At 43.6% G+C, this 25,223-nt stretch overlaps 1 protein-coding gene across 4 annotated transcripts in view; it reads right to left on the bottom strand.

Moving 5' to 3' along the window:
• Positions 1-293: 293 nt before the first annotated feature.
• USP54 (ubiquitin specific peptidase 54) overlaps positions 294-25,223 on the bottom strand; it is a 263,766-nt gene continuing 238,836 nt past the window's right edge. Inside the window, exons 16-23 of one of the 4 annotated variants that reach the window (XM_024218694.3) lie at positions 23,683-23,856; positions 19,464-19,583; positions 18,111-18,303; positions 14,212-15,647; positions 7,491-7,609; positions 4,790-4,927; positions 2,978-3,164; positions 294-1,856 (exon numbers count right to left, since the gene is read on the bottom strand). In XM_024218694.3, the coding sequence (XP_024074462.2) occupies positions 1,201-1,856; positions 2,978-3,164; positions 4,790-4,927; positions 7,491-7,609; positions 14,212-15,647; positions 18,111-18,303; positions 19,464-19,583; positions 23,683-23,856 (3,023 nt within the window). In that variant the 3' untranslated portion in view covers positions 294-1,200. Of the gene's footprint in view, positions 1,857-2,977; positions 3,165-4,789; positions 4,928-7,490; positions 7,610-14,211; positions 15,648-18,110; positions 18,304-19,463; positions 19,584-20,310; positions 20,377-23,682; positions 23,857-25,223 lie in introns of those variants that run through there. The other 3 variants (XM_024218696.3, XM_024218697.3, XM_024218698.3) reach the window with 3 other exon arrangements.

The raw sequence follows: 25,223 nt of genomic DNA on the forward strand, positions 1-25,223 counted from the left end.
GGGTCAGGAACAGAATACTGCATTCCTGACACAGTCCTCTGCTCTAATTACAAGTGCTTCTTTATAAACGATTTGTTAATAAATTACCATTATTAACTAACTACCTTTATGTATGAGAGAGACAAGGTGAGTGAGGTAATCTCTTTTATTGGTGGAAGAGACAGGCTTTTGAGCTACACAGAGCTCTTCTTCAGGTCTGGAAAAAGATATTACCTCACTCATCTTGTGTGTCTCATATTTTGAGATCAACACAGCTACAACAACACTGCAAACAACTTTATATGTAGCTTTTATTATTCCAGAGTATTAAAAAAACACAAATCAGAGCTTTCAGGCCAGTTGCTGAGTAAAACCAAATAAAAAATGAAGATGATTCATACACAGGCAGTTAAATAGAACTATTTCATAGATTTATTTGAAAAATACTTACAAAAGCAAGTATGTTTGACCCTAAAATAGCTAAACTTATTCTGTGTTTACATTGGTGTAATTAAGCGTGCAGCATTAACAGTCGTTTCTGTTTGAAGCATTGTTAGTTTGCCTGAAGGAAGTGGGGAAAAGTTCTGGTTTACTCTGGGGCAATGTCTCCCTCTCCCTTCACAGTAGCAACTACAGCTGTGGCCTGTGCTTGAAGTCTCAGCACACTGAATGTTGGGTTTGCCTCACTTACCACCAGTCCTGCCGTGTCCAGATTTGCTGGAACCTGGTAGGTGGATCAGTTTTTCCCCCAGTAGATAACACAAGAGGGAGGCGGAGAAGAAAACAAATGGAAAATAGCATATTGGCTTTGTATGCAATGAATTTAGCAGAACTACGTTTCATGCTTGAGTCCTTTAAAAAGTGGTCCTTTTTGTTAATGGTACATCTTTCTTCAAAATAAACGTGCACCTGTGAGCTTATCCACAGCCAGTGCCCCTTATACCTATTATTGACTATAGCGCTTACTGCTGAGAGGAGCTGGGATCGGAATAGCTGAGAGCTCCCCCCACAGACAGCAATTCAGCAATACAGGAAAAGAAATACAGTGCAATTAGTTTCCACATACCATATAGCTACATTTTAAGACAAGACTAGCAGAGCTACTGACTGAAGAGTTAGCTGCCTTGTTATTAACTGCACCTCAGCAACAGCTACAGTTCAGACAGTCTGCTCACAAGGGGGTTTGATCAATGCTGGGAACACATTGAGTGGAACAAGACCTCACCAGCCACTATTCTGCAGGGTGGCAGCAGCAGCTGCTGCTGCTCGGGCCATCATCCTTTGGTGCACCTCAGAAGCAGACGAAAAAGTCCCATCCACCACGTGCACTGGCAATGTTCTCCGTCCACCAGGCTGAGGGATAAAGCTGTTCTGACGCCAGTCTTCTTCTGGGGGCATATCTACTCTCCTTGGTCCAGGGGCCTTAGTACACGGGGGAGGCACCGGGCAACCGTGAGAGGCACCAGGGTCCCAAGAAAGCCCCTGTAGTACTCTGAAGGTACTGTAGTCTGTGCTAGGACGTGGCCTGCAATTGATGGCATAGGACTCATGCATTTGGTGTCGGGAGGACTGCTGAAGGAAGCTTTCCTCTAACCCCTTGTCTGGCTGGGCAGTGTATCCCAACTGCAATGTTCGTTTGTCTGGCAGTGTTGCTGTTTGTCTGGCAGTGTGGTTCATCTGCAGCCATTGGCCAGAGATCCTTGATGCTCCACCTCCCATATGCTGGTCAACAAGAGGCCCCTGACCTTGGGAAGAAGAGCATTTCTGTGCGCAAGGGAGACTCCTGTAGCTCAGTGCCATACCTGGGTGGTCTTCACCTCGGAAAGTTTCACCCCGGTCAGGCACAACCAGAAGTTTCTGGACGTTCTTCTGATCTCCTGTGGGGAGCAGTGGGGAGAGTTTAGTCAGTTATATTTTAATTTATTTTCCTCTCAAAACCTCTTTAACTGTGGCCCACAGCTGATATGAATGGGTAAACTGAAGCAACCCTATACCAGGGCACTTACTGACCTACGATTCAGAATGAGTAAAAACTAAGCAGCACACTCCTTGCATTCACTTTCCTTCTGCAACTCAACCCACCCCCAGAAAAGAGCTCCAACCTGTCTTTCTGCAGGTGCTGTCACACGCACTAATGGGACACCAGATTTCCTAAATAGTCAGCACTTTTTGTAACATGTTCAATGTCACCTGAGAAGGAGCCCAACAAGAAAATTAAAGACACATGTTCTAGGGGTTTCTGGATAACTTTCATGGTGGCCTCTCATGCAGGAATTTGTAGCACCAACAGGGATTGTAATTCCAACAGATCTCTCACATATGTGATTTTTGAGGGAATACAGTACTAATAACCAGCTCCTCCTCAGGCAGTCACTTCGCACCCCTCCCACAAACACAGTTAAGTACAAAAAAAATGGGTGGACCTTTGGGTCATCTCTGAGGAATGTGTGCATCATTTATAGCTTCATTTCTTGTAATGTTAAAAACAGTATAATATAGCTAATGACCAAATAGGAATGGTGTGTTATAAGAACATAAGAATGTCCATACTGGGTCAGACCAAAGGTCCATCTAGCCAGTAAACTGTCTTCCGACAGTGGCCAATGCCAGGTGCCCCAGAGGATGCTACAGATGCTATATAAATTAGTAAAAAGAGTTCCATTGGGTTATGCCAGACACTTTTGTTGGCCGGGTACCTCCTCCTGTGTATATGTAATGAAAATATTACCATAACTATTTAATTAACAGCCATACCTCTAACATAAAGACTGTCCCTTTATGTTATATCCATATAGCACAGCATCATTAAAGCAGTGTAGAAGGGACAGTAAAGAAAAAAAAGCAATTTATCCTTCCAAATTTCTGAAGGGATTCAGGCAGTTGATAAAACCATCACTATGGCAGACAAGATCCAAAGACCTGTACTTCAGCAACAGCAGGGAAAGAATCACATACAGCATTTCTGATCATGCAGGAGGGTGAAGAATCCTGTGATTACCTGATGGTCTACGTGCTTTGCCCACCATGCTAGGCATCAGTACATCATGGGACAGGTTCTGCCTCTGGGTTGGGTAGTGGTGGGGATCAAAGGGTAACACAGAAGGATCATGGGGAAAAGGGAGGGAAGTGGAGCTGGAAGAACGGTGCGTGGTTTCCTTTGGCATTTTCCTCACATTTGATGCTTCCTTTTGACAAAATGAGAAAGGAAAGAAACCACAAATGATGATTAAACACAAAGCTGGGTTCAATCAAGCAAACATGGTGGGGATCCAGGAAGGAGAGAGGGATGAGTCACCAGAACAAGTACATGAATCTGTCTATGAAAGAGAAAGAAATGCAAGGTAACAAAGCCCATCCCAGAAAGGTAACCAAACAGCTAAGAAAAAAACCCAACATACCTGCTCAGAAAAAAACCCACCATCATACTCACATCTCAGAATACCAGCAGTAATCTTGTGCAAGAAAAAAAAAAAATCAATCTGCTCTTTCCAAATCACCTTTTGAAGGACTGGGCCACACATGCCAGGAAAATGTACACTGCTGAAGCCTTTCCCTTGCTAAACACGCTTTACTAAGAGCTAAACAGTGATGTAGGGCAGTGGTCTCCAAACTTTTTTGATCGCGCACCCCTATCAGTAAAAAATTTTTGAGCACAACTTTCTGATATGGTAATGGAGTTTGAGCTTTTGCATCAATGCAAGATTGGGCTAAGGCCCTACCTACAAATGAGAGTTGTACTGGTTTAATTAAATTGATTTGAAAACAAATTTTAGTTAAGTGTTTCCCCTCCTCAAAGAAATCACACAGGTAAACACTGACAGCAATCTGTTCCTGCTTTTCTCAGACTTACAGTTCAATAAAAATCCCTGCTTTTCAATTAAATGAATTTGGGGGAACTCTGAAAGGGGAACATTATTTGGTGCAATTAGACCCAGCAACAGTCTTCATTCCATTAATAACCATGTTGACCAAGGGAAAATACTTTCCCTGCCCTTTGAGCAGGAGGGTCAGCAAGCCAACACCCACCTCACCTTACATCCAGTTTCACTAGAATTTGTTCAGAAAGGAAATATAGGCAGGCATGGTTTAAAAAAGTTAAACAAGAAATGGTGTTAGAGTAACTGAACTTTACTTAATCAGATGAAAGGACACAATCAACTTGAAAAAAAACCTTAATTTCTGCCTGAAAATACTGTACATTTTTCAAGTTTCAGATTTGTTACACCTAACCTGAGAGTACTAACAAAGATGATGGAGAAAAACAGTTTCTCTCTGTTTTTAACTTGTTTACTTTGTGCAGCACTTTGTGTATAACCACTATTTCTTGAGGAAGGTATGCCTTATAAACACTAACAAGGAAGCAAAAATTTCCTTATATATACTGTTAAAGAATTCTTTTGTTAAATCACAGCCCATGTTGTTATGGGGGCTCTATTAAAAACTGCAATTTTTAAGTTAATCAATATTGAAAAAGATAAACTTCAGATTGACTGTGTCCCTTTACCAGGGTTAGCCCTGTTAGCACACATACACAAGCTTTGCTTGGCACAATTCTAGGTGTGGTGACTCTAAAAGCAGATAACTTGGTTGCTGTAAAATAAAAGCTGACTTCTCCATCCAACAGAGAAAAAAGGGAATAATTCACTGGAACCAATGTTCATCCTTCTGAACTGGTATCCATGCTGTTCAATTGCGCGCCTTTTCTGTTTACTACTTGTAGTGGAGTTGATGAGGGAAAGGAGGAGGAAAAGTAGCCCCCAACTCTATCCCAAGCAGTCATCTCTGCAATGCTGAGGTTCATTTTACTTACAAAACTATGAGAGGAGACCAGAGTCTCTTCCCTGTTTGTGATGACTGTCCCACTGAGACTGCGAGCAATGCGACGGAAATTCTCTGCACTGTACATCTCCTCTTCTGGCTCCCTGCTATGGCCTCTGGCATATGCAACCTGCAGACAACGTTACCACATTCAGAAAGATCTCTCCAGGGAAAATTGCATTGCACAATGATTCAGGAGAAGAAGTTGATAAGAATAGATGGATTTAGTGAAATACATTAATCCTTCCTTTTCTTATTCCTGGGGGAATTCTGCACCATTGCGCGTGTGCAAAATTAATGCCCCCCACAGATTTCTTTGCTTCCCCGCAGAAAAATGACTTTCTGACAGGGAAGCTGCAAGAGCAGTTGTGCACCATTCCCTAGCAGTGCAGGTACATTGTTTCAGGCACTCATAGCAGCTGGCAGAGAGGTAAATCATCGTGGGGCTGGGGACACCCCAGCCAGTGGCTCCTACCCTGAGTTGGGATCAGCTACTAGTCCCAGCTGGGCTGGAGGCAGGAAAGGACTGGACTTCCTCTTCCCCTGCAAGGAGTGACTGGGGCTGTGTCAGACCCACCCCCAGAAACCTCCCCCAGCTGCAGGAAGCTCAGCATCCTCCCCTGCTTCCTCCCGCATTGCTCCTGAGCTGTGGGGGGAGGGGTCACTGTATGGGGGGCTGCTCCACCATCCAGCCAGCCCCTGTGCATCCGGACCTCCCATACTCAGACACCCCTGCCAAGCCTCACTCGTACATCCTGAACCCCCCTAGTCCTCCATACCTGAACCTCACCCCACTGAACCTCAACCCCTGCAGCTGGAGCCCCCCCTGCAGTCAGACTCCCTGCCTCCAGATGCCCACCCCTGCACCGAGCTCCCTGCACTCAAACCCCACCATGATGCCCCACCCTCTGCGCCACCCTGAGCCCCCACATCCAGACCCCCATGCCACTGACCTCCAACTAGCTGCACCCAGACACCCACTCCACCAAGCCTCACTCTCCCAGCACCCGAACCCCCCCGCTGAGACCCCCACATCCAGACCCCTCCGCTGAGCCCCAACCACCTTCACCTGGAAGCCCCTGCAGAGTCCCATTGCTCCTGCACCTGGAACCCCTCCAACAAGCCTGTGCATCCAGATCCCCCCACACCTAGACCCACCCATTGAGCTGCCTGCACCCAGATTGTCCCACACAGAATCTTCTCATCCCACACCTGGATCCCCCCACACTGAGACCCTCCACATTTGGATCCTGCCTGGTTGAGCCTGCCTGCCCCACACCTGGTGCACCTGGTGCAGAGGGGCAGGCCCAGGCTTTGTGCTGTGTCAGGGTTGGGTGCAGCCTCACCGCTGAGTCTGTGTCCTGGGGGGAGGGGAGCTGCAGGATGATTTCCCACATTCGTGCAGCCAGTGGCCTGTGCTCCCCACTGCCATGCTGGAGCCTCTGCATTTATTTATTGACAAATAAAACTTGCAGAATTTAAAAATATTGTAAACAGAATTTTTAATTTTTTGGTGCAGAATGCCCTCAGCCTTAGGAGTATTTTCTGAAGTCTCTCATTCAAGTCTAACCCAAGAGCATAAAGCAATTGAGTCTGTTAGAGTCTCATTAATAAAAATAGTATTCTCACAATCAGTTTTTCACCTTATTATGTACATTGGCAGACACGTTTAACTGAGATTCTATGTCTTATAATTTCGTAAAGACAGGATTTAAAGCCTTAATGGGATGAGTCTACCCAAGGGACTGCTTGCTGCCTTGTGCTCCATTATAGCAGCTGAGATAAGCAGGGCTGGAATTGATGACTATCCCAAAATATAATCTGAAGAGTGTGGGAGCCTTCTCACAACTCTTCTCACTATGATTATTTGCTTCCTTCCATCTCTGGTGGTGGCTAGCAAGTAGTTTATTCTATGTTGGTGTGGGAAATGTTGGTTCTTTTTACCTCTTTCCTTCTGCTCTCAGCTTGATAAGCAGGTTCCTCTATTTGCGAAAACTGCATTTTCAGTCTTTTTTTTTTTTTGTTGAGGTGCCCAGACACTTTCAGATATAGGTACCAAAATATTACAGCTAATTATTTAACTGGCTTCTCTTAGAAAAGCTGCAGAGTATGAAAACTGAGCAGTATTCAAGTGAGTTAGAACATGTGCTCTGAAGGTTCTGGAAACAGCAGCACAAGACAAATTGTAGTGCAGGTACTGCTACCTTCCCTTACTCAGAGTGGACCAAGGAACATTAGAGGTCAGCTATTATTTGTACATTATACTATGTTAAACCCTCTACTTTCAAAACATGAAAGATGACATGATCCAATAAAGGAGACAGTGTCAAAGCAGTTGATATAATATGAAGAGGCAGTTCCTAGGAGTTAGCAATGGAAAATATGTCAGGTCATCCAGCCTATCTCCTTGCAATGCAAAATGGTTCCCTAGAGTCCATTACAGTATAATCAGAGGTACTAACTCTGAAACTGTGAGGCCACATATCCCTGAAGAGGTCACCATTTAGAGTGTAACACTGATCCCAAGTCACCCACTTTCTTAGTGCTCAATCCCAAGTAGGACTACATAAAATTATCTCTTTAAAGTTCAATATGAGTGAACCCACTGCCTCTCATATGGAATTTTCCCCACTTTTCTTGCTGCTGGAATGTCCAATTCCCCCACAACCACACAACCTTCTACCTTGCGCTACCTTGGAGACAGGAGAGACAATGGCTCCATAGAGATTGTGCTCAATCTCTGCTGTTGGCGTTTTCGAGAGACCCATACCGGCTACAGTGTGCAACTTCCTCATAGTTATGTTTTCAGAGACTGTGGAGGGAAATAAAAAAGTGAGATTAAACTCAAGATCTGACTCTGCACCTGTGGAACAGACCTGGCTCAAACAGAAAGTGAATATCTATATACATAAATGAAGGTTACTTACCAGTAATCGGAGTTCTCTGAGACAAGCCTCTGCACATCCACACTTACAGGATCAATGTGCCTGATCACAAGATCTCAGAATCTCTAGGCAAGAGTGTCCATTGGGGCTATTCATTCCCCTTCCTTTGCCCTCGTGCAGGGTTCTACAGGTTTAAAAGGAGTAGCAGCCCCAATCGCTCCTCAGTTCCTTCTGCTAATTCAGGAATTGTGAAGACCCCAAAGAAATGGGGAAGGTGAGTGAAGGAGTATGAACGTGCAGAGGCTCAACTCAAAGAACTCCTGTTACTAATAAGTAACCTTCATTTTTTCAAGTGGTCTCTGCACATTCTTATTTGTGGGAGTTTAGTGAGCAGTACCAGCTCGAGGAAGGAGGACTGAAGAGTTCTAGATTAATAAGGACTGCAAAATTGCCAAAAATGAGTGCCACGTCATGAGTGACTACAACCTTTTACTCTCCCCAAACAGGCCACAATTGAAAAAAGACACCTGAAAGCATATGTAGAGCTTCAAGTAGCAGCCTTCCAAACTGACTAAGATGACACAAAGACAAGCTATGGAAACCACATTAGGCCTAGCTGAGGCCTGGTCTACACTGGGGAGGGGAGGGGGAGATCGACCTAAGATATGCAACTTCAGCTACGAGAATGGTGTAGCTGAAGTCGACGCATCTTAGGTCGACTTACCTCACGTCCTCACGGTGCGGGGTTGACTGCCGCCGCTCCCCCGTTGACTCCGCTTCCGCCTCTCGCCGCGGTAGAGTACAGGAGTCGACGGCAGAGCTATCGGGGATCAATTTATCACATCTACACTAGACGCAATAAATCGATCCCTGATAGATTGATCACTACCCGCCGATCCGGCGGGTAATGTAGACGTACCCTGAGTATATTTTAATACCTTTAGGTGGCTGAACACCAGTCTTGTCATAACAATGGTCATACACAAACTAATGCATTCGGGCAACCTTTGAGCTTTGATGGAAAGATCCCCAGTCCCATCTGTTAGCCACTATATAAAAGTTAAGCATAGTATACACCACATTAATAGGTATGGTATTAATAAAACAACACTATATATATATATAGTGTGCAGGAGGCGCTGGGAGGGAGGGGGAAGAGCGGGGATGGGGCGTGCTTGGGAGAGGAAAGAGGTGGGGAAGAGGAGGGACAGGGGTGGAGTGGGGACGGAAAGAGGTTGGGTAGGGATGGGGCCTTGGGGATGAGCGGGGAGGTCTGGGGGTCCGTGAAAATTTTTAAATCAAAATGGGGGTCGTCGGGTTATTAAAGTTTGAGAACCGCTGCATTAGAAAATAGCATTCATGCATCTTTGGCTTTGACCAAGTACAGATGGGGAATACTTTCATAGCTCATCAACACGCGGAATGTAGTATTCAACACTCGATATGGGAAACTATAGACAAGTACCAAGGACAAAGCTGGCACAAACTTTTTACAAATTTTAAACTAAAACTAAAACTTTGTGTGTAAAGAGTTTTTTAACTTGTAAAATCATACTATAAATACTACTAGCTGAAATACATATCTTTGAAGTACACCTTCTGCATAAAGTGAGCATGCTGCAAGAATTTGCTCCACAGAAGGGGGGTATTTATGTTTCCTTTTCATACTGTACTGTTGTGTCTTAAGACAATACATTTGGCTAAGCTTGGTTATTTGATCTCTTTAACATTTTAAAGAAAAAGCCATGAGTGTAGTCAAACAATTGGCTACCTCTTTTAGTAATTACATCCCATATGTCCTTAGTTTTGGGAGGGCCCTTGAAAATGCAATCATTGTCTAAGAGGACCATATCTAAGATCCATGAATATCCAAAGTATGGAATCGGAGTTCCTGGATGTGAATTAAGCTTGGGAAAGTAATGGCTTACTTAGGATGGACACAGGAGACCATCACAGTCAGGATTAAGGGAGAGGATGCAGCAGATAATTAATTTTCTGAATAGAATATGGTGTATGGACAATTAGTCCTTTAGATCTGTATCTTGTTTATTTTCTGGGCTGGAAGGAAGGAAATATGCATGGAGCAGCTCAAATGTACCTGTCTCACCACCGCACCCTCAGCAATGGAAAATCCAGTCTCCTTTGCCACGGCCATTGTGGCAAAGCAACTACCACAAGCAGCCCCAATGGTATACAGAGCAATCACTTCATTAATTTGGTTATTGGAGAGTGAGCAAAAATTGATGACCTGTGCCCCAGAGAGTGGAAAGCTCATACAACAACAAAAATGCACCTTAAGATAGTTCAAGTTAAAAGCAAGGGAGGGCTGTCCCAAGTCCACTTCATTTTGTGTTGCTCTGATGAATTTTTTCCAGTTAATTGTTAGTTGTACTTGGAGAACAGAAGGGTTTTAACCAATTCCTCATCTGCCATGGAAAGACGGCCGCTGCATTCTCAAGCCATCATTTGTCAATTGCTGTAATACATTAGTGTGGTGTTGTCCATCAGAATTGGGACAGATTTGGATTTAATCACAGGGCTTAGCTCCAATAAACTGATGTGGAGCCTGACGTCCTGGAGAGTATGAAAAACAAGTTGAGTATCACTGCAAATGATAAGGGGCTCTTTTGTCTTTCACAGGTAAGCATCTTGTATGTCCTGAGACGTTGTGGCTGAGGTGTTCATTGCATCAAGAAGGTGCACTGGTAAGGAATCTGTACTCACGCAGGGAAGTTGCAGGTTTGGAGTCTAAGGAGGGCTCCAATGACCCCACCTTTTGTGGAGGGATGAAAGGGAAATATTTATAGCAAATTCCAAGGACTGGAACAACATGCATGTTTCCTGAGGACCAAACTCTAGCTATATACATGGATTCCCTAACATCTGAGAAAAATAATTAGGATAGTCAGGCAACTGGTGAAAACCCTTTGTGCCACAGAGAGGCCAAAGCCATGTATGGTACAGCTTTATTGGTAGTGCCCTCTCACTGAGGCTCTCAAGTGCCAAGCACAACTGCTCCATCAAAACAAAAGAAGTGCTCAGTAAAGGCAAAGCATGAAAGCTCTCAGATTTGTCTGGCCCAAAGGAAAGACTCAGAATCACAGGCATAGCAACAGTGGTAACTAGCCAATTCCAGACTCTGGACTGGTGCTGACAAAGTCCCTGTGCTGCTCCCAAGGACTCCTTAGATAGGTGCCCCTTCCATACCAGAGCCACTCTGGACCGGGACGCTGAAGAGTCCTCCTTCTGATTTTGAATTGGAAGCTAGTTGTAGCAGCAATTTGGTAATCCAGAGAGTCACCAAAAGCCAGATGCCTTGTGAGGTGTCATTTAAAAACTCATAATTTGCTGATCAGTAATATCATGGCAAAATGAATGTAGCAGCGTTATATGTGACGTTATAAACATAAGCTGAGATCATGACTAAAAGTATGTTTTCCAGGGAAGTTTGGGGAATGGCCAAACCAGTTCCTCAGAGACAAAGGGCAAACGGACACCTCAGCCAGCTGTAAACAAGGCAGATGGGCCATTACCTGCTAAGTGTTCGTTCTTTGGCAGGAAAGAGGCAGGAGCAAAAACCTACATCTTAGCAAAAAAACACCATGAAGTTTCCTTTCACACAGACTGCCTATCACCTTACTCCCAGCTGAAAGTAAGGAATGCTTCTCAAAGGAGGGACAGGACTATAAAAAGAAGGGGCAGACACCCCAAGGCATCCCCTCCTCCTCTCTCTCTATCCATTGATTTACTGCATGAGAATGGACCTAGGCTATGTCTACACTAGCACTTTTGTTGGTATAACTTATGTCACTCAGGGGTGTGAAAAAACACACCCCTGAGCAACATAAGTTACACTGACAGAAGCGCTAGTGTGGACAGTGCTATGGTGTGGACACTTGGCTGGAGCGGCTTCTGCTGCTTGTTGGGGGTGGTTTAATTATGTTGATGGGAGAGCTTTCTCACGTCGGCATAGAGTAGCCACAAGGGAAATCTTACAGCAGCACAGCTGCATTAGTAGAGCTGTACCACTGTAAGCTCTCTAGTGTAGACATGGCCAAAAGAAGCAGCCATTAAACAGAATCATAGAATATCAGGGTTGGAAGGGACCTCAGGAGGTCATCTAGTCCAACCCCCTGCTCAAAGCAGGACCAATCCCCAGACAGGTCCCCCAAATTGCCCCCTCAAGGATTGAACTCACAACCCTGGATTTAGCAGGCCAATGCTCAAACCACTGAGCTATCTCTCCCCTCAGAAGAAGGGATCCTGGCCTAAGAAGTTTGGCCAGTAAGATTGTTGAGAGCATGTGGTGAGAAAAACTTTGCTTTGAATTTAACATAGTTTGTTAAGTTAGGCACTAGTTGGTATTTTATCTTTATTTTTCTTGTAACCATTTCTGACTTTTATGCCGCATTACTTGTATTCACTTAAAATCTCTCTCTTTGTAGTTAATAAACATGTTTTATTTAATCCAGTGTGTTTAAACGGAAGTGTCTTGGAAACTCCATGTGGGGTAAAAAGTGTACATATATCTATTAAAGAAATACAGATTTCTTATGAATTTGTACTGTCCAGGAGAGGGCTAGGCAGTACAGGACCTACATTTCTGGTGGAAAACCTAAGACTTGGAGAGTGCTGGGGTCACCCTGCAGTATAACCAAGGCTGGTAAGAGCCAAGGTGTGGCTGGCTGGCTGCAGCACACACACAGATATAGCTGAGAGTGACTTGCATGGTGGAGGCTGTTTGTGAGCAGTCCAGACTGGAGGCTACAATAGCAAAGCCATGTAAAGGGCACCCCAGGTTAGAGGGGAGGAGTGACAGTTACTTATTAGAATGGATTGTACCCTAGGTATGTTACAGTGGCCAGACCCCAAATTAGGATGAGATTCTGGTCCTTTTGAAACTGCAGTTGACAGCACTAGACTTCGTCAATCCAGAGAGCTTGGTTCCAATTATGCTAAGCTCACAGTCAATGGTGCCCTACCCTAGGCATTGAAGTTGGTCAAACTGGTCAATCCATAGACCTCAGTGCCACTCATATGTAACACAAACACTTTAGCAAGTGATTTTCCAGTATCAGTGGTGCTGAACCATTAGTCAGCTCAGATTGATCCAGGAACTTCATACTAAGAGCAGAATCAATGATGCCAGGTTCTCAGAACCAGACTAGATCAAGGGATTGAGATCTGGGGTGCTCAGTGCAGATCACGTTGGGCACATAACCACTTTTCTAAGTGGTTTCCAAGAGGTGAAGGTGGCAGGTCCTCAGCACTGGACTTAGTCAAACTTGGAAAGATCTGGGGAAACTGAACTACTTTATCAAGTGGATCTCCAGAGTCAACAGTGCTGGATCCTTAGAACAGGATTTGGTCAACCAAGATTGATCCAAGGACTTTCATTCCACTTGCACCAGGCACAGAACCATTCTGGTGAGGGTTATCTCCAGACTTGATGCTGGACTTCCAGATAGACAGATTTAGTCAACAAGGCCTGAAGAGTCTCTCTTTCAGATGAAGTGTCTCTATCATTTTTACAGGTCTAGACAACACCTGTGTCATATTGTCATCCTTCTCTCCACTTCTTTTTCTTCTCTTTCTTAAGAAAAGCTGATTACCTAACTGACAAACTACAAAAATAAAAAAATATAGTCCCTGAAGGGCAGAAGAAAAAAAAAAACACATTGAGGGATGCATCGAGGACACTGATTGCAATCTGAGCTCATTGGACCTTTGGGGATTAGAAGGAAGTGAAGTGTGGTTGGGATCACTCCCCTTTTTACACCCTTGAAACCCTACCTAGGGAGGGAAGAGTAAGTGGCTCAAATGGACATTGCTCACTAGAAGATTCCAAGAGCTTGAGACACAGATGCCGTGATCCCACAAGTAGGAATGTACAGAGGGTACTTGGAGGAAAAAAGGTATAAAATATGAACAATCAACATTTTTGTATGACTGTTTTATATCCATTGATACAAATTCTATAGTGTGAAATTTTTAGTCAATAACCATTCTTTCGTGAATGGTTTTAACCAGATGTGATGTACTGTCTACATATACATAAGCAACACAAATATAATACTCGAGGGTGTAAACACTTTTCATTCTTGCGCACTTTAGGTGCATTAATATGGCACCTTACAAAGCATGCCAGAAATCTGTCCCTCCTTCATCCTGATTTGCCATATAGTTCAAATCTGAACTCTTCTCATTCAAGCCAAGGTTTTGTCTACACACAAACCTCCACTGTTTTAACTAAAGGTATGTTTTTAAACAAATGTAGTTAAATAGGTGCAAGTTTCTCTGCAGATACTCTTATTTCAGTTTAAAAGGGAATTATTTTTAGTAAGATAAAGCAAAATAAGCCATTCTCAAAGTGAAATAAGAATATCTGCACACAAACACGCACCTCTTTCAGTAAATCAGTTTAAAAACACACCTTTAGTTAAACTGGTGGAAGTCTGTGTATAGGCAAGGCCCAAGTCTTGCTTGGGGATTAAACATTACCCAGATGTAACAGTTCCAGAATTCTCACCTGGCTTGCTCGATGAGTGCCTGGAATTGTCCAGTCTTCCCAACACAGGCCTACCAGCTAGGCTAGCCTGATAGAGGTACTCCAACTCAGAGATCTCCTGCTCTGTGTCTTGATTCCACTGTGGGTGAAACTGCACTGGGGTCCCATTCAGGTCATCTCTGACTGTTCTGTGATCAGAAAGGGGTGGATTCCTCCCTGGCACAGGAAGTGATTCTGTATTTTTACAGTCCAGTTGAGAACTGTAATACCTGGTGACATTGTCCACCCAGCAGTCCACAGGCATAGAAGCACCCATACCAGTGGCAGTTCCATCATCCACCTGTCTCACACCTCTCTCATGAGTGTGCCTTTCCTGGGAGAGTGCAGGGCCAGCTACATTCTGTTCACCTCTTCTACACTGGTCTTCACTGTGCGATCCAGGACTCTTAGAGGTAATGAGTTGAGTGCGAAAACCCTCCAAGGAAGCAAACCCATCCCTAACATCTAAGGATGAATGCAACTTTTCGGAAGACTGGGTTCTGTTTTCTTGACTTTGAGGAATTAATTGCCTGTAGCCTGAGGTTGAAGAATTAATGAATGACTCCTGTATCAGCCTTGGAGACTTCTCATCCTGACAGACTGCAGCAGTCCACCCTTTCTCATGTGCACCTTCTTTCTTGGAGACTCCATGCAGTCTCTGAAACTGCTCTGCAAGGGAACGAACATGCCCCTTTGAGCTATGGGTCTTAGATTTGCAAGTCTCCACGTTGCTGAAGTCATCCTGTGGGAGCAGTAAAGTTTCACGGCTGTTTGTTCTAGGGTACCTGTTTGCTGTTTGTAAGGGAGCCAGGGGGCACTGAAGTGACAGGAATGAAGCAGCAGAGATCATGGAATGATAGCCCCCTACCTGATCAATGCTAGTGGGCACTGGAGAGTTTGACAGACTGAAGCAAGGACTATGCAGACCGCTTTTATTGGGACATGATGCTTGCGCTGGATGGGGACAGGGGACTAGTGTAGGCAAAGACCCAGAGTTGACTGTATTAAATTTAATTTTGTGCTGAGGTGTGAGAACAGCTGTAATGTCATGGACTTCTTCTAATTTGCTGCTGCAGTCATGGTCTTTCAGCCCTTTGGCGGGGGCCCCATCAAGCTCCATAACATGGTGGGCATCATTCTCAGTCTTTGTGGGTCTCTCAGCCAACCCACGCCCATACGGAAAAGAGGGAGCTTGGCCATCGAAATCAGCAGAAGTAGCCCGGAAGTTATGAAAGATCCTATTTGGAGGACTGCTTGCAGGAATGGGTAGGGAGGAAGACTCTGGATATAATGATGAGTGCACTTCATGGCAGGAAGCGGGTGGGTGGAAGAAAGAACTGGACCCGAATTCCACTTCTCTGTTGGGTTCCAGTGATACCTCCCGGCTCAGCAGTACTTGGAGCGGGCCAGTCTGTTCACTAAAATACACAGAAATGGTAACTAATTATTAATAACTCTCTTCTTTTTTAAAATTATCCCTAAGGTGTGGAACTGGCTCCCCCTTAACATCCACCTCAATCCAATTCTTTGCACAAACACAAATTAAAAACTTCCCACCCAAAAGAATTGCTTTTGTTAATTTGACATCTCCATTTTATTTCCTCCCAACTTTTTTATTGTAAGTGACCCACTCAATCTATTTTATTCATTTCAAATTTTAAAAGTTATTTTTTATTATAAGATTTTACTGTTATATTTTTACAAATATTGTACAGCACGCTGAGCACTTTGGCTAGGGGCTTGTGTGTGTGTGTGTGGACATTATAAAGATAAATAATAAAAATAAATTTTAAATTAAGTATTACAAGTTCCCCTCCAAAATCAGCATCTCTGGGAGATTTCTACAAACCATACAAGAGAATCATTATGTTTATGATCTTAACATAAACAGGCAACATTCCACTCAGGTTCTCTTTCCTAAAGTAATGGGAAATAACTTTGGGAAGGAAAGGAATAGAATGCAATACATTTCCCTCAGTTTCCTTCTCCTCATTTTTTTTCCAGCTTTGAGTTATTTATCCAATACATTAAAGGAAGCATTTAAAAGCATTACAAACCGTGCATACATGTCTTGCATAAAATATAAACCGTGCATGTCCTTGGGTCACTTTGTATTTCTTCTGCATTAATTAGCATTATAATATGCAACCAGAAAGTCACATGAGTCAGCGATATGAATAAAAATAGAGGACTGGAAACAACTCTGATAGACAGCTATAGCCCAGGTAGCTGTCAAACTGAAAACTACATCTGCTGCTTAAAGCCGCACTTAGTGTTGGTTAGAGTAATGCTTTAACCTTAATCTGGATATGCAGAATGACAACGCTGTGCAGTTAAACACTGGTGCATAGTTAGGATAATTATTTCCTACAGGGACAAAAAAGACTATTGTGTGACTTCAATTCTACCAGTTTGTCTCCTCATGCAGATCTAGAAATCAAAGCTACCATCATGCAGAAGATCCAACTGAGCATTCATGGGGGAGTATGATCTTAGCTTTGAGTAATAATAGACTTTGTGCTGTTTATAATGCTGATGTATATCAAAGCAAAGGCACAAAAATCAAGATACAAGCAGATATGTCTCACTGACTGCAGAGTTAAAACTCACTGCAGTAGAAACTTACTGTACAAAATAATATTTTTCTGATAAGGCTGTTCCTTTAGCAGGGATGGGCACTTATGCAATATATTTGAGTTTGATGTATAGAAAGATATGTTTAAAGGTAAAATGCTTTTTTTTTTTTTTAAACTGCCAGCGTCCAACGTCAGGTTTCGTTGTTTCTCCTACAACTGAGGGCATTGTGGACCTCTAATTAGCACAGGGATCTGCTGTCACTGTACATAATTCAACAGCTTCAAGAACAGAACGGAACCCTGAATTATAGCCTTTTCAGGTATGGATTTCAGCACTTATCTCCCTGCAGTGTTTTTAAAAAGGGACGCTCACATGAGATTCCACCTAGGTATTTGGTCGCACAGCATGTAGTGGGGGAAGTGGGAGAAGGAAAGAAATAGGTGGAGAAGCTGCCAGGAAGCTGGGCAAGGAAGATTCTAGAGGTGGTAGGGGATGGCAGGCAGAAAAGGGTAGAATGGTGTTACAATAGGGAACTAGGATGGGCTGAATAAGATGTGGGAGCAGAGAATCAAATGGAGTATACAAAATGGAGGAGAAAAGTAGAAAAGAAAGTGTCCTGTGGAGGAAACTGGAGAGGCTGCTAAGTCAGACTAGAGGCAGCTGGGAGGCAGAGAACCTGGTTGCGGAATGGAAGTGGCATCAGGAACAGTGGTCAGAAAACAACAGAAAGGTGACAGGGCAAGGATGGGTTATGAATGAACCTTTTTCTCCAAGAGCTGCACCAGTGCACCAAAGAAAAGGTGGGCTAGAAGAAAAGATTCAATGCATTTTTCACTGTTAAGAGCACTGCAAACATGTGACTGCCCTCCTCTTGGTAGTTATTTCAGGGCATTCATTATAATAATACCGCTTAACTGAATTGAGCCCTGAAGATATTTGCTAATTTTTCTTTTTTTAAAGCTTTTCATTTCACCTTAAAACACACCTCTCCTTTTAACAGGTCACTTATCTATTGCATTCTCTCTCTTGATGCACGTGTCTTTTCTATCAGCAGGTCAGAATTAATTTCTAAAAGCCTCTATTACAGGCCATGTTTTGACTTGGTGCATATAACTTGGCCAGCTAAGACCGTGGATGCACTGAAGTGCGCTCTCCTATAACATGGTATGATCTGAGCATGCCATGAGGAAGAACACTACAGGATCTTGAGTAACCGGGGGAACACACAGTTCACTACTTCTTTCCAGACCATGCTGTTGATAGGTGCAGCTCAGAACTGGTCTACTGTGATATACTTGGACTACCTTGTAGACTGGGTCATGGTGCCCCCCTGTGGTGGGTGGCAGGTTGGCGGCGGCGGCGGCTGCTGCGATGGCTGTTGCTGCATGCGATCCTGGAGGCTCCGTGCTTTTCGGATACTGATTTGTAGCTTCTTATCGACTAGGGCTCTGCTGTGAGTGCTAGAGCTGGCATCATGCATGGCAAGTCTTAGTTTAGCTAAAATGCAAAAGAAAACATAGCAGAAACAAAAAACATAAAAAAAGACTAAAATTAAAAAAAGAAAAAAGAAAAAAAAAAGATGTAGCAAGAACATAAAACATGGACCATGCAAATGCTGCCACAGATAAGTTTACAGGGATGCTTTCATTTCCATTAATGCACATTCAAGTTAGCCATGTGTCCAAACAGGTTAACTGAAACTAAATCAAAATGAGTCAAAAGAAAAATCTAGTTTTTAGCCAAACCCCTCCTCCCCCTAACACGGGGTGGGTCTTTCTCCAGCCCTCACACAAACGCTATTTCATTCTCAGCCTTCCATCTATACAACTCCTTATTCCCATATCATGGTCCTTTTATGTGCAAGGGAACCTGGTTGGGATTTGAAATCAGGGTATGGCCAGATGGGGTGCAGACTAACAGAGCTTTCATGAGGACTGTATGTTGACCCTCATTTTGTAATACAGAAAAGCCAATTTCTATAAACATATTTTTGCCTTTGCAAATCCATGGTACTACCTGCTCTGTTTGCAATCTTACTAACCAGCAAGTGGGGAATGGAGGTTGGGGTGGGATAGCCAGCCAATTAAATTATAAAATATCAAAACAAAAAAAATGCAATAGCACATAACTCCCATAATTCACAGCAATATTTAGCCCTTCAAAATCTTGATGCCGTCCATTCCTCCTGAGATGTGAATAAGTACAGCATAGTTCATTCCTTTTCTTGTTGGTGACTGGAGAGTCATCTTCTCTCATGCTCCTTTCCTACATGCTGTGCTGGCAGGCTTAGGGCTTAAACCCTTTGCAAACTGGTCTCTTGATTGGGAAAACTGCTTACTAGGTATAGGAATGCAGGAGAGGGAGTCACCTACCAGTTAGCAGCAAGAGGGACAAACTAACATCCCAGTGTTCTTATTGCCATTGCACTAGAGACAACAGCCCAGAGGGAGCCAGGGTGCTGGAGGGGACTAAAATCCAGAAACAAGGGTGCTTAGAAAGAGGAGGTACTAGCTCCAAGCATACTAGTATGGACGAGCACACTCCCCATTTTCCCAGCTGAGAATTTCAGATGACTAGTCAGTAAATTTTACAGTCCTGTTCTGTGATATTAGTAAACTGTCAAAAGCGCAGTAGCTCAGGCAATTAGAGTTACTTACATATAGCTTCGTTACAGAGAGCAAAAGCTGCAGCACAATCTCCCTTCTGTTCCTGATGCAGCGACTCTTCAAAGACTGAGTCTGCTTCCTGCAAGGACCTCTCAAAGCCATCAGTCCTCCCTGCAATGGGCAGCACTCTTCATTTCATTTGCATTCTTTTTTTGTTTCTCCTTTACCCTCCCTCCCATTTGTGAGTACAAAACCCTTCTATACAGGAGTCATTTGTAGTAGCCCTTCTGTAGAGGCTGTACCTTTCCCAGACTCTCATTTCCTCTTTAAATATATTATACGGTGACCAGATGAGAGGAACAAAATATTGGGACACATGGGGCGGGTGGGGGAGGGGGGAGCCGCTGGCAGAGCAAAAAAAACAACAAAAAACGCCATGCCACTGGCAGAGCAAAAAAACAAAACAAAACAAAAACAAAACAGAGTGCGAAATATCGGGACAAATGGCACCCCGACCAAACATCGGTCGGGATATGGGACAAACAACTAAATATCTGGACGTCTGGTCACCCTAGGGTATTATGATGTTGAGAGGCACTGGGGACTGCATGAGTCACAAACCTCTGAGACTAGGCATACCCTTCAATTAACATAACTGTCAGGATCAGGTAATCATAAGCACTCCACCTCAGATAAAAGGAGTGTAAACCCACCCAGGAGTTTTACACTGGATGAGTGGAGGGGCTTTTGCTGTAGATTGTTTTGGGTAAAGTGTGTGTGTGCATGTGTACATAACAGAGACAGGCAGAGACAGGCAGAGGCAAAAAGCAAGAAAGCCAAGCAATAGCCTATGAGCACAGTGTGGCCCTGGAAAAAGCTAGAAAGAGAGCTTTTGGGACTGGTTTTTGGGTAAACAGGCTTGGGACTGTAGGCTAAGACACTGCTCCTTTTGTTCTTGGTCCTCCTGTGTGCAGAGAAGCAGAACTTTGTACATTTCTTGTAAATAAATAAGACTGCATGAAAGAAAATACCAGACTGTCAACCAAATTCTGTTCTCTGGGCTTGTCTACAGCAGAAAGTTGCACTGCTTTAACATATGATGTGATTTTAAATGGATTTTGTTGAATTGGTGCAAAAGATCAGTTTATTTACATCAATTAAGAATCAATTTATCCTAAACCAAAATAAGCCACACTTGAACTGAAATAAGTGTGTCTAACACAGAGAGCCGTGTTTAACTTAGTTTGTTTAAAAATCACATCTTATGTTAAGCTTTCTACTGTAGGCAGGACTCTGATATAACCATGTAAATCCACTGACTTCAGCTGAGTTACTTCCAATTTACACCAAGGTAACAGAGCAAACTTCAGCATTATATCTCCAAATTCCAATCAGTGCTACTTCTACTACTTTGCTGTTGAGATTGCCTGTGGCTAATCTCTTAAAGTGACTTATTCATGTGATTGTTAACGGAATTTTTTGATTAATTGCTTTTCTGTCAGAACGTGCTGATTAGTCAGAACAAACTTGTTGCAGAAACATATCTATTTTGATTCAAATTTTTTCAGGATGATTTTTCAGGTCCAGGATGGAATTTCTGGTGAAAGTGACAGAGAGAGACATATCCGCTCCCCGCCCCAGAATAGCCAATAACCACTGGTTAGGGAACTCACCTGAGACAGTGGGGATCCAGCTTCAAGTCCCTGACCTAAATGAGGCAGAGCAGAGAGATGAAGCTGGGTCTCCCCCATCTCAGCTGAATGCCTGAGCACTGGGCTACTGGCTATTCTGAGGGGGCGTTGAAGAGTGACTGGGTTTTGAGAAAAAATTCAGTCTAGTTTTTGTTCTGAAGGGGAATGAAAACAAATGTTGAAACTTTAAAAATTTTTGGAAACAGAATCCTTTGTTTTATGGCAAGCCCAAAGGCTTGTCTACACTGAAAACACTACAGCAGCACGGCTGTAGCACTTCAGTGAGACACTACCTATGCCGACAGGAGGGGTTCTCCCATGACATAGATAATCCACTTTCCTAAGCAGCAGTAGCTAGGTCGATGAAAGAATTCTTCCATCAACCTAGCGGTGTCTACGCAGGGGGCTTAGGTCGTCTTAATGTTGCTCAGGGGTGTGGATTTTTCAAAAATTGTCAAAAGCAACTACTGCTGCACAGAGAAAAAACATAGGGTACAGTATGCGTGTCATAAATTGGTCACAGCATGCTGTGACCAAACTGTGTTACATGCTTACAGGTCCCTTTCCAGCAATTATTTGTCGTCATCTCCTCCAAACTATTCAGTTATCTCCCTCACAGCTTTTCCACCTGAAACAATTCAGAGGTGCCTGGGAAATCATATGAGACTCAGCAGAATGTAAATGAATACAAGAGCCTCTTGTTCACAAATGCACAAAGTTTGTGTGCGCGCATTGACAACTGTAAGAAGCCGTTGGAGAGCTGAAGCCCAATGGTCCTGTGGTTTTAGGAGGAGGAGAAGAAAGAGCAGAACACACGGGGAAGGATCTAAGAACGGGGAGAAAAGACCCACAAATTGTTTTTGAACAACTTTGAAAAAAGGGAAAAAAAGAAGGGTGATAACCCCTGAAAACATAAGAAAATAGGCAAGCTCAAGAGAAACTAGGTGTTCTGGCCTAAGGACAACAGGACTAGTGCCATTTATAAGAACAGCTTATAAAATTGCTCATGAAAATGTACCAGCTCAAGCAAAAATCTGCTCATTTGCCCTTTATCATGATGACAGATAATTATAAAAATTAATATTTCATTCAACCAAAAAATAAAGCCTCCTTGACCTGGGTAATATACAATTCACTACCATACACACTTCTTATTTTAAGAACTCCAGAGAAACCTTTTAAATGAGCATGAGCTGAATGTGAAGGAGAAGTCCGGTAGATCAGTAAGTCAACACAGCAGCATCTTCATAGTCAAACCGTGTGGCCTTTAAGGTTCATGAATTGAAGACCAGACTCCAGCATTCTGAACTTGGCCTCCTTTGCATGGGTAAAACCATGTACTGGAAGGGAGAATGGGTCAGGAATGTTCTGGAGTCTTGTTCATAAGGAAGCCATAAAGCATTGTGGGAACCATCCAGGATGAAAGCAGGTTTAGGAGCCATCTAGCTTCCTTAGCAATCATGTCAAAGGCTATGACCCCTAAGTACTGCATAGCACTCTTTGTTGTTAAGTGCCTTTCTAATATGCTTTGCTTTTTTAAACAAGGAAATGCTAAACAGCTAGATGTGTCTAACAATGTGCTTAGTGGGGCATTACCCAGGGTCAAATTGGGACTGTTCCCAGTGACTCAGTGAAGTGGATTTTTTTAATGGAGGCTGCAGCCTTGTGTTCAAGAATCTGAGTGTTAATTTTTTAAAAAAAGTTAAAATCAGTAACTCTTAAGGTTGTGAACAGACACTTAAAACTATTAACCAATCATAATTGATGTACGGATGCCTGCATGATTCTGTAGACAGTCTGAGAAGATAGATCGAAGAGCTGCGATTTGCCCTATTCATTTCAAGAGGTCATTAGCCAAAGCCTTATGACAACAATTTAGAGGTCAACATTGATAACTATTGCACTGTTGATCGCCATGCAAGAATGGAGAAGCACAAACAATGTAAAGATCTCATGCAAGTGGAGATGTCCACACACTATAGGAACTATAGTTACTCAGATATGGCATCCTAGCTATGCCTGATAACCCTGTAGTGTAGATGTGGTCTACACCAATGGAAAAGGCTTTTCTACCACTGTAGGGACACCATCTTCCTGAGAGATGATATTCTTCCATCAGCCTGGCTGCAGCTACACCAGGAGTTAGGTCAGCATAGCTATGGCACTTAGGCGTTTGAAAAAATCACCCTCCGCCCCCGAGTGCCATAGCTATATCAACCAAAATTTTAAGTGTAGATCAAGCCTTATTTTGGTGTCTCACATGGGTAGAGTTTGGTGTTTGGGCAGAATACAATTAGGGTTTTTTTTCTTCAAATTAGATTCCTGGGCATTACAAGTTCACCGTTCTCTTCCTGTTTCTCACATTTCTGATAAATTCGGAGACTGTCTTTTGTCTCACAGACTGGAGAAAGCTATTGAGTAATTGTAAAATTGTCACGGGGAAGAAAAAGCAAGAGACTCTTAATGGAAAAATCAAAAGACCTAAAACACTTTCCCCATCTCCCACATGTGCAACACTGTACTCCAAACCTACACAACCCCCACCCCCATGTCAGCCACATCCAGTCTGTGAGAGTTACCCTGGTTCTGCAGCTCATCTAGGTCCATGAACCTGCTGGGACGGGGGTTAAAGCCCATTGCTGCCTCCAGTTCCTTTTCCCGTTTCCTGAGTAGCTCCTGTTCCTGCGCCCTCCTTGCCACTTCCTCCTGTAACTCATCCAGTTCGCTCTTTGATGGGACAGGCATTTCTCCACCTTCAAACACCAACCAAAGACAGCAATGGGTACTTTCAGTGGGTACCTCATTCCAACATGCATACTTTTCTATATCAACAGCTGAGCTTGTTTCGTTCCCCCTCCAAAATCTTCTTTAAGTCCATTTTAAATAGGAAGCAAGAAAAACCTGAAGACCAAGGCAAGTGCCACCCAGAGCACATATAAGGTAGCACTTAGCAAAGAGTTACTTTATTAATTTTAAAATTATATATTACATATATTTATATTACCGGTAATTTTTCTAAAAGATTTCAAAACAAAAAAGACTACTGGGTCATTTTAGCCTACTCCCTTGCCAAAGCAAGTTTCCCCCTACTATATGTTTAATTAGTGCTTTGTACATTTTATCTGGTTTAATGTTCCAAATGAGAGATGAAGTGGGTGAGGTAATATCTTTTATTGGACCAACTTCTGTTGGTGAGAGAGAGAGACGCTTTCGAGCTACACAAAGCTCTTCTTCAGGTCTGGGAAACTTACTCAGTGTCACAGCTAAATACAAGATGGATCCAATTGCTTAGCATAAATATTTTATCATAAAAGACAAAATATTCATATATATTTTGTATATTGTCATATAAGACAAAACATATCATATTTTTATATTTTATCAGAAAAATTGTATCAAATATTTTCATATATTTTTCATAAAAGACAAAATATAAAAGACAAACACACCACATTGCCTGTGGGCAAATGCTTTTCACAAAGTGATCACTCTTAGTCATAGAATCATAGGGTTGGAAGGGACCTCAGGAGGTCATCTAGTCCAACCCCCTGCTCAAAGCAGGACCAATCCCCAGACAGATTTTTACCCCAGTTCCCTAAATGGCCCCCTCAAGGATTGAACTCACAACCCTGGGTTTAGAAGGCCAATGCTCAAACCACTGAGCTATCCCTCCCCCCCCAATGAAGACCCGCTAAAATAGATGGCAGAGCGCTCTCCGGTCGACCCCAGTACTCCACCTCTCCGAGAAGAGTAAGATAAGGTGACTGGTCTCCCTTCGACTCAGCGCAGTGAAGACACCGGGGTAAGTCGACTAAGCTACGTCAACTCCCAGGGCCGGCCTTCGTGCTGGGCAAATGGGGCCCACGCCCAGGGCGCCGTAGCCAGAGGTGTGCCACAAGAGGCTCGGGCTTCCCAAGACTGGCTGTGACCGTACTCCTCTCTTCTCCGGCCCCTCCTCCGTGCTGGGCTGGCGGGCTTCTCCTTGCCCCTGCCCCCTCCCTCCCTCATTCCTCAGCCGGCTGGCTGAGGGCTCCGGCTCTGCCCCAGCCCTGGGGAGCCCAGAGTGTCGCGGCCGGGGCCGGTCACTGGTGGCACGGCCCACTGCTCGCTGCCCAGAGTG

The sequence above is a fragment of the Terrapene carolina genome, unplaced genomic scaffold, assembly GCF_002925995.2.
Source record: "Terrapene carolina triunguis isolate 2854851 unplaced genomic scaffold, T_m_triunguis-2.0 Scaffold310, whole genome shotgun sequence".
NCBI classification, from domain to species: Eukaryota; Metazoa; Chordata; order Testudines; family Emydidae; genus Terrapene; species Terrapene triunguis.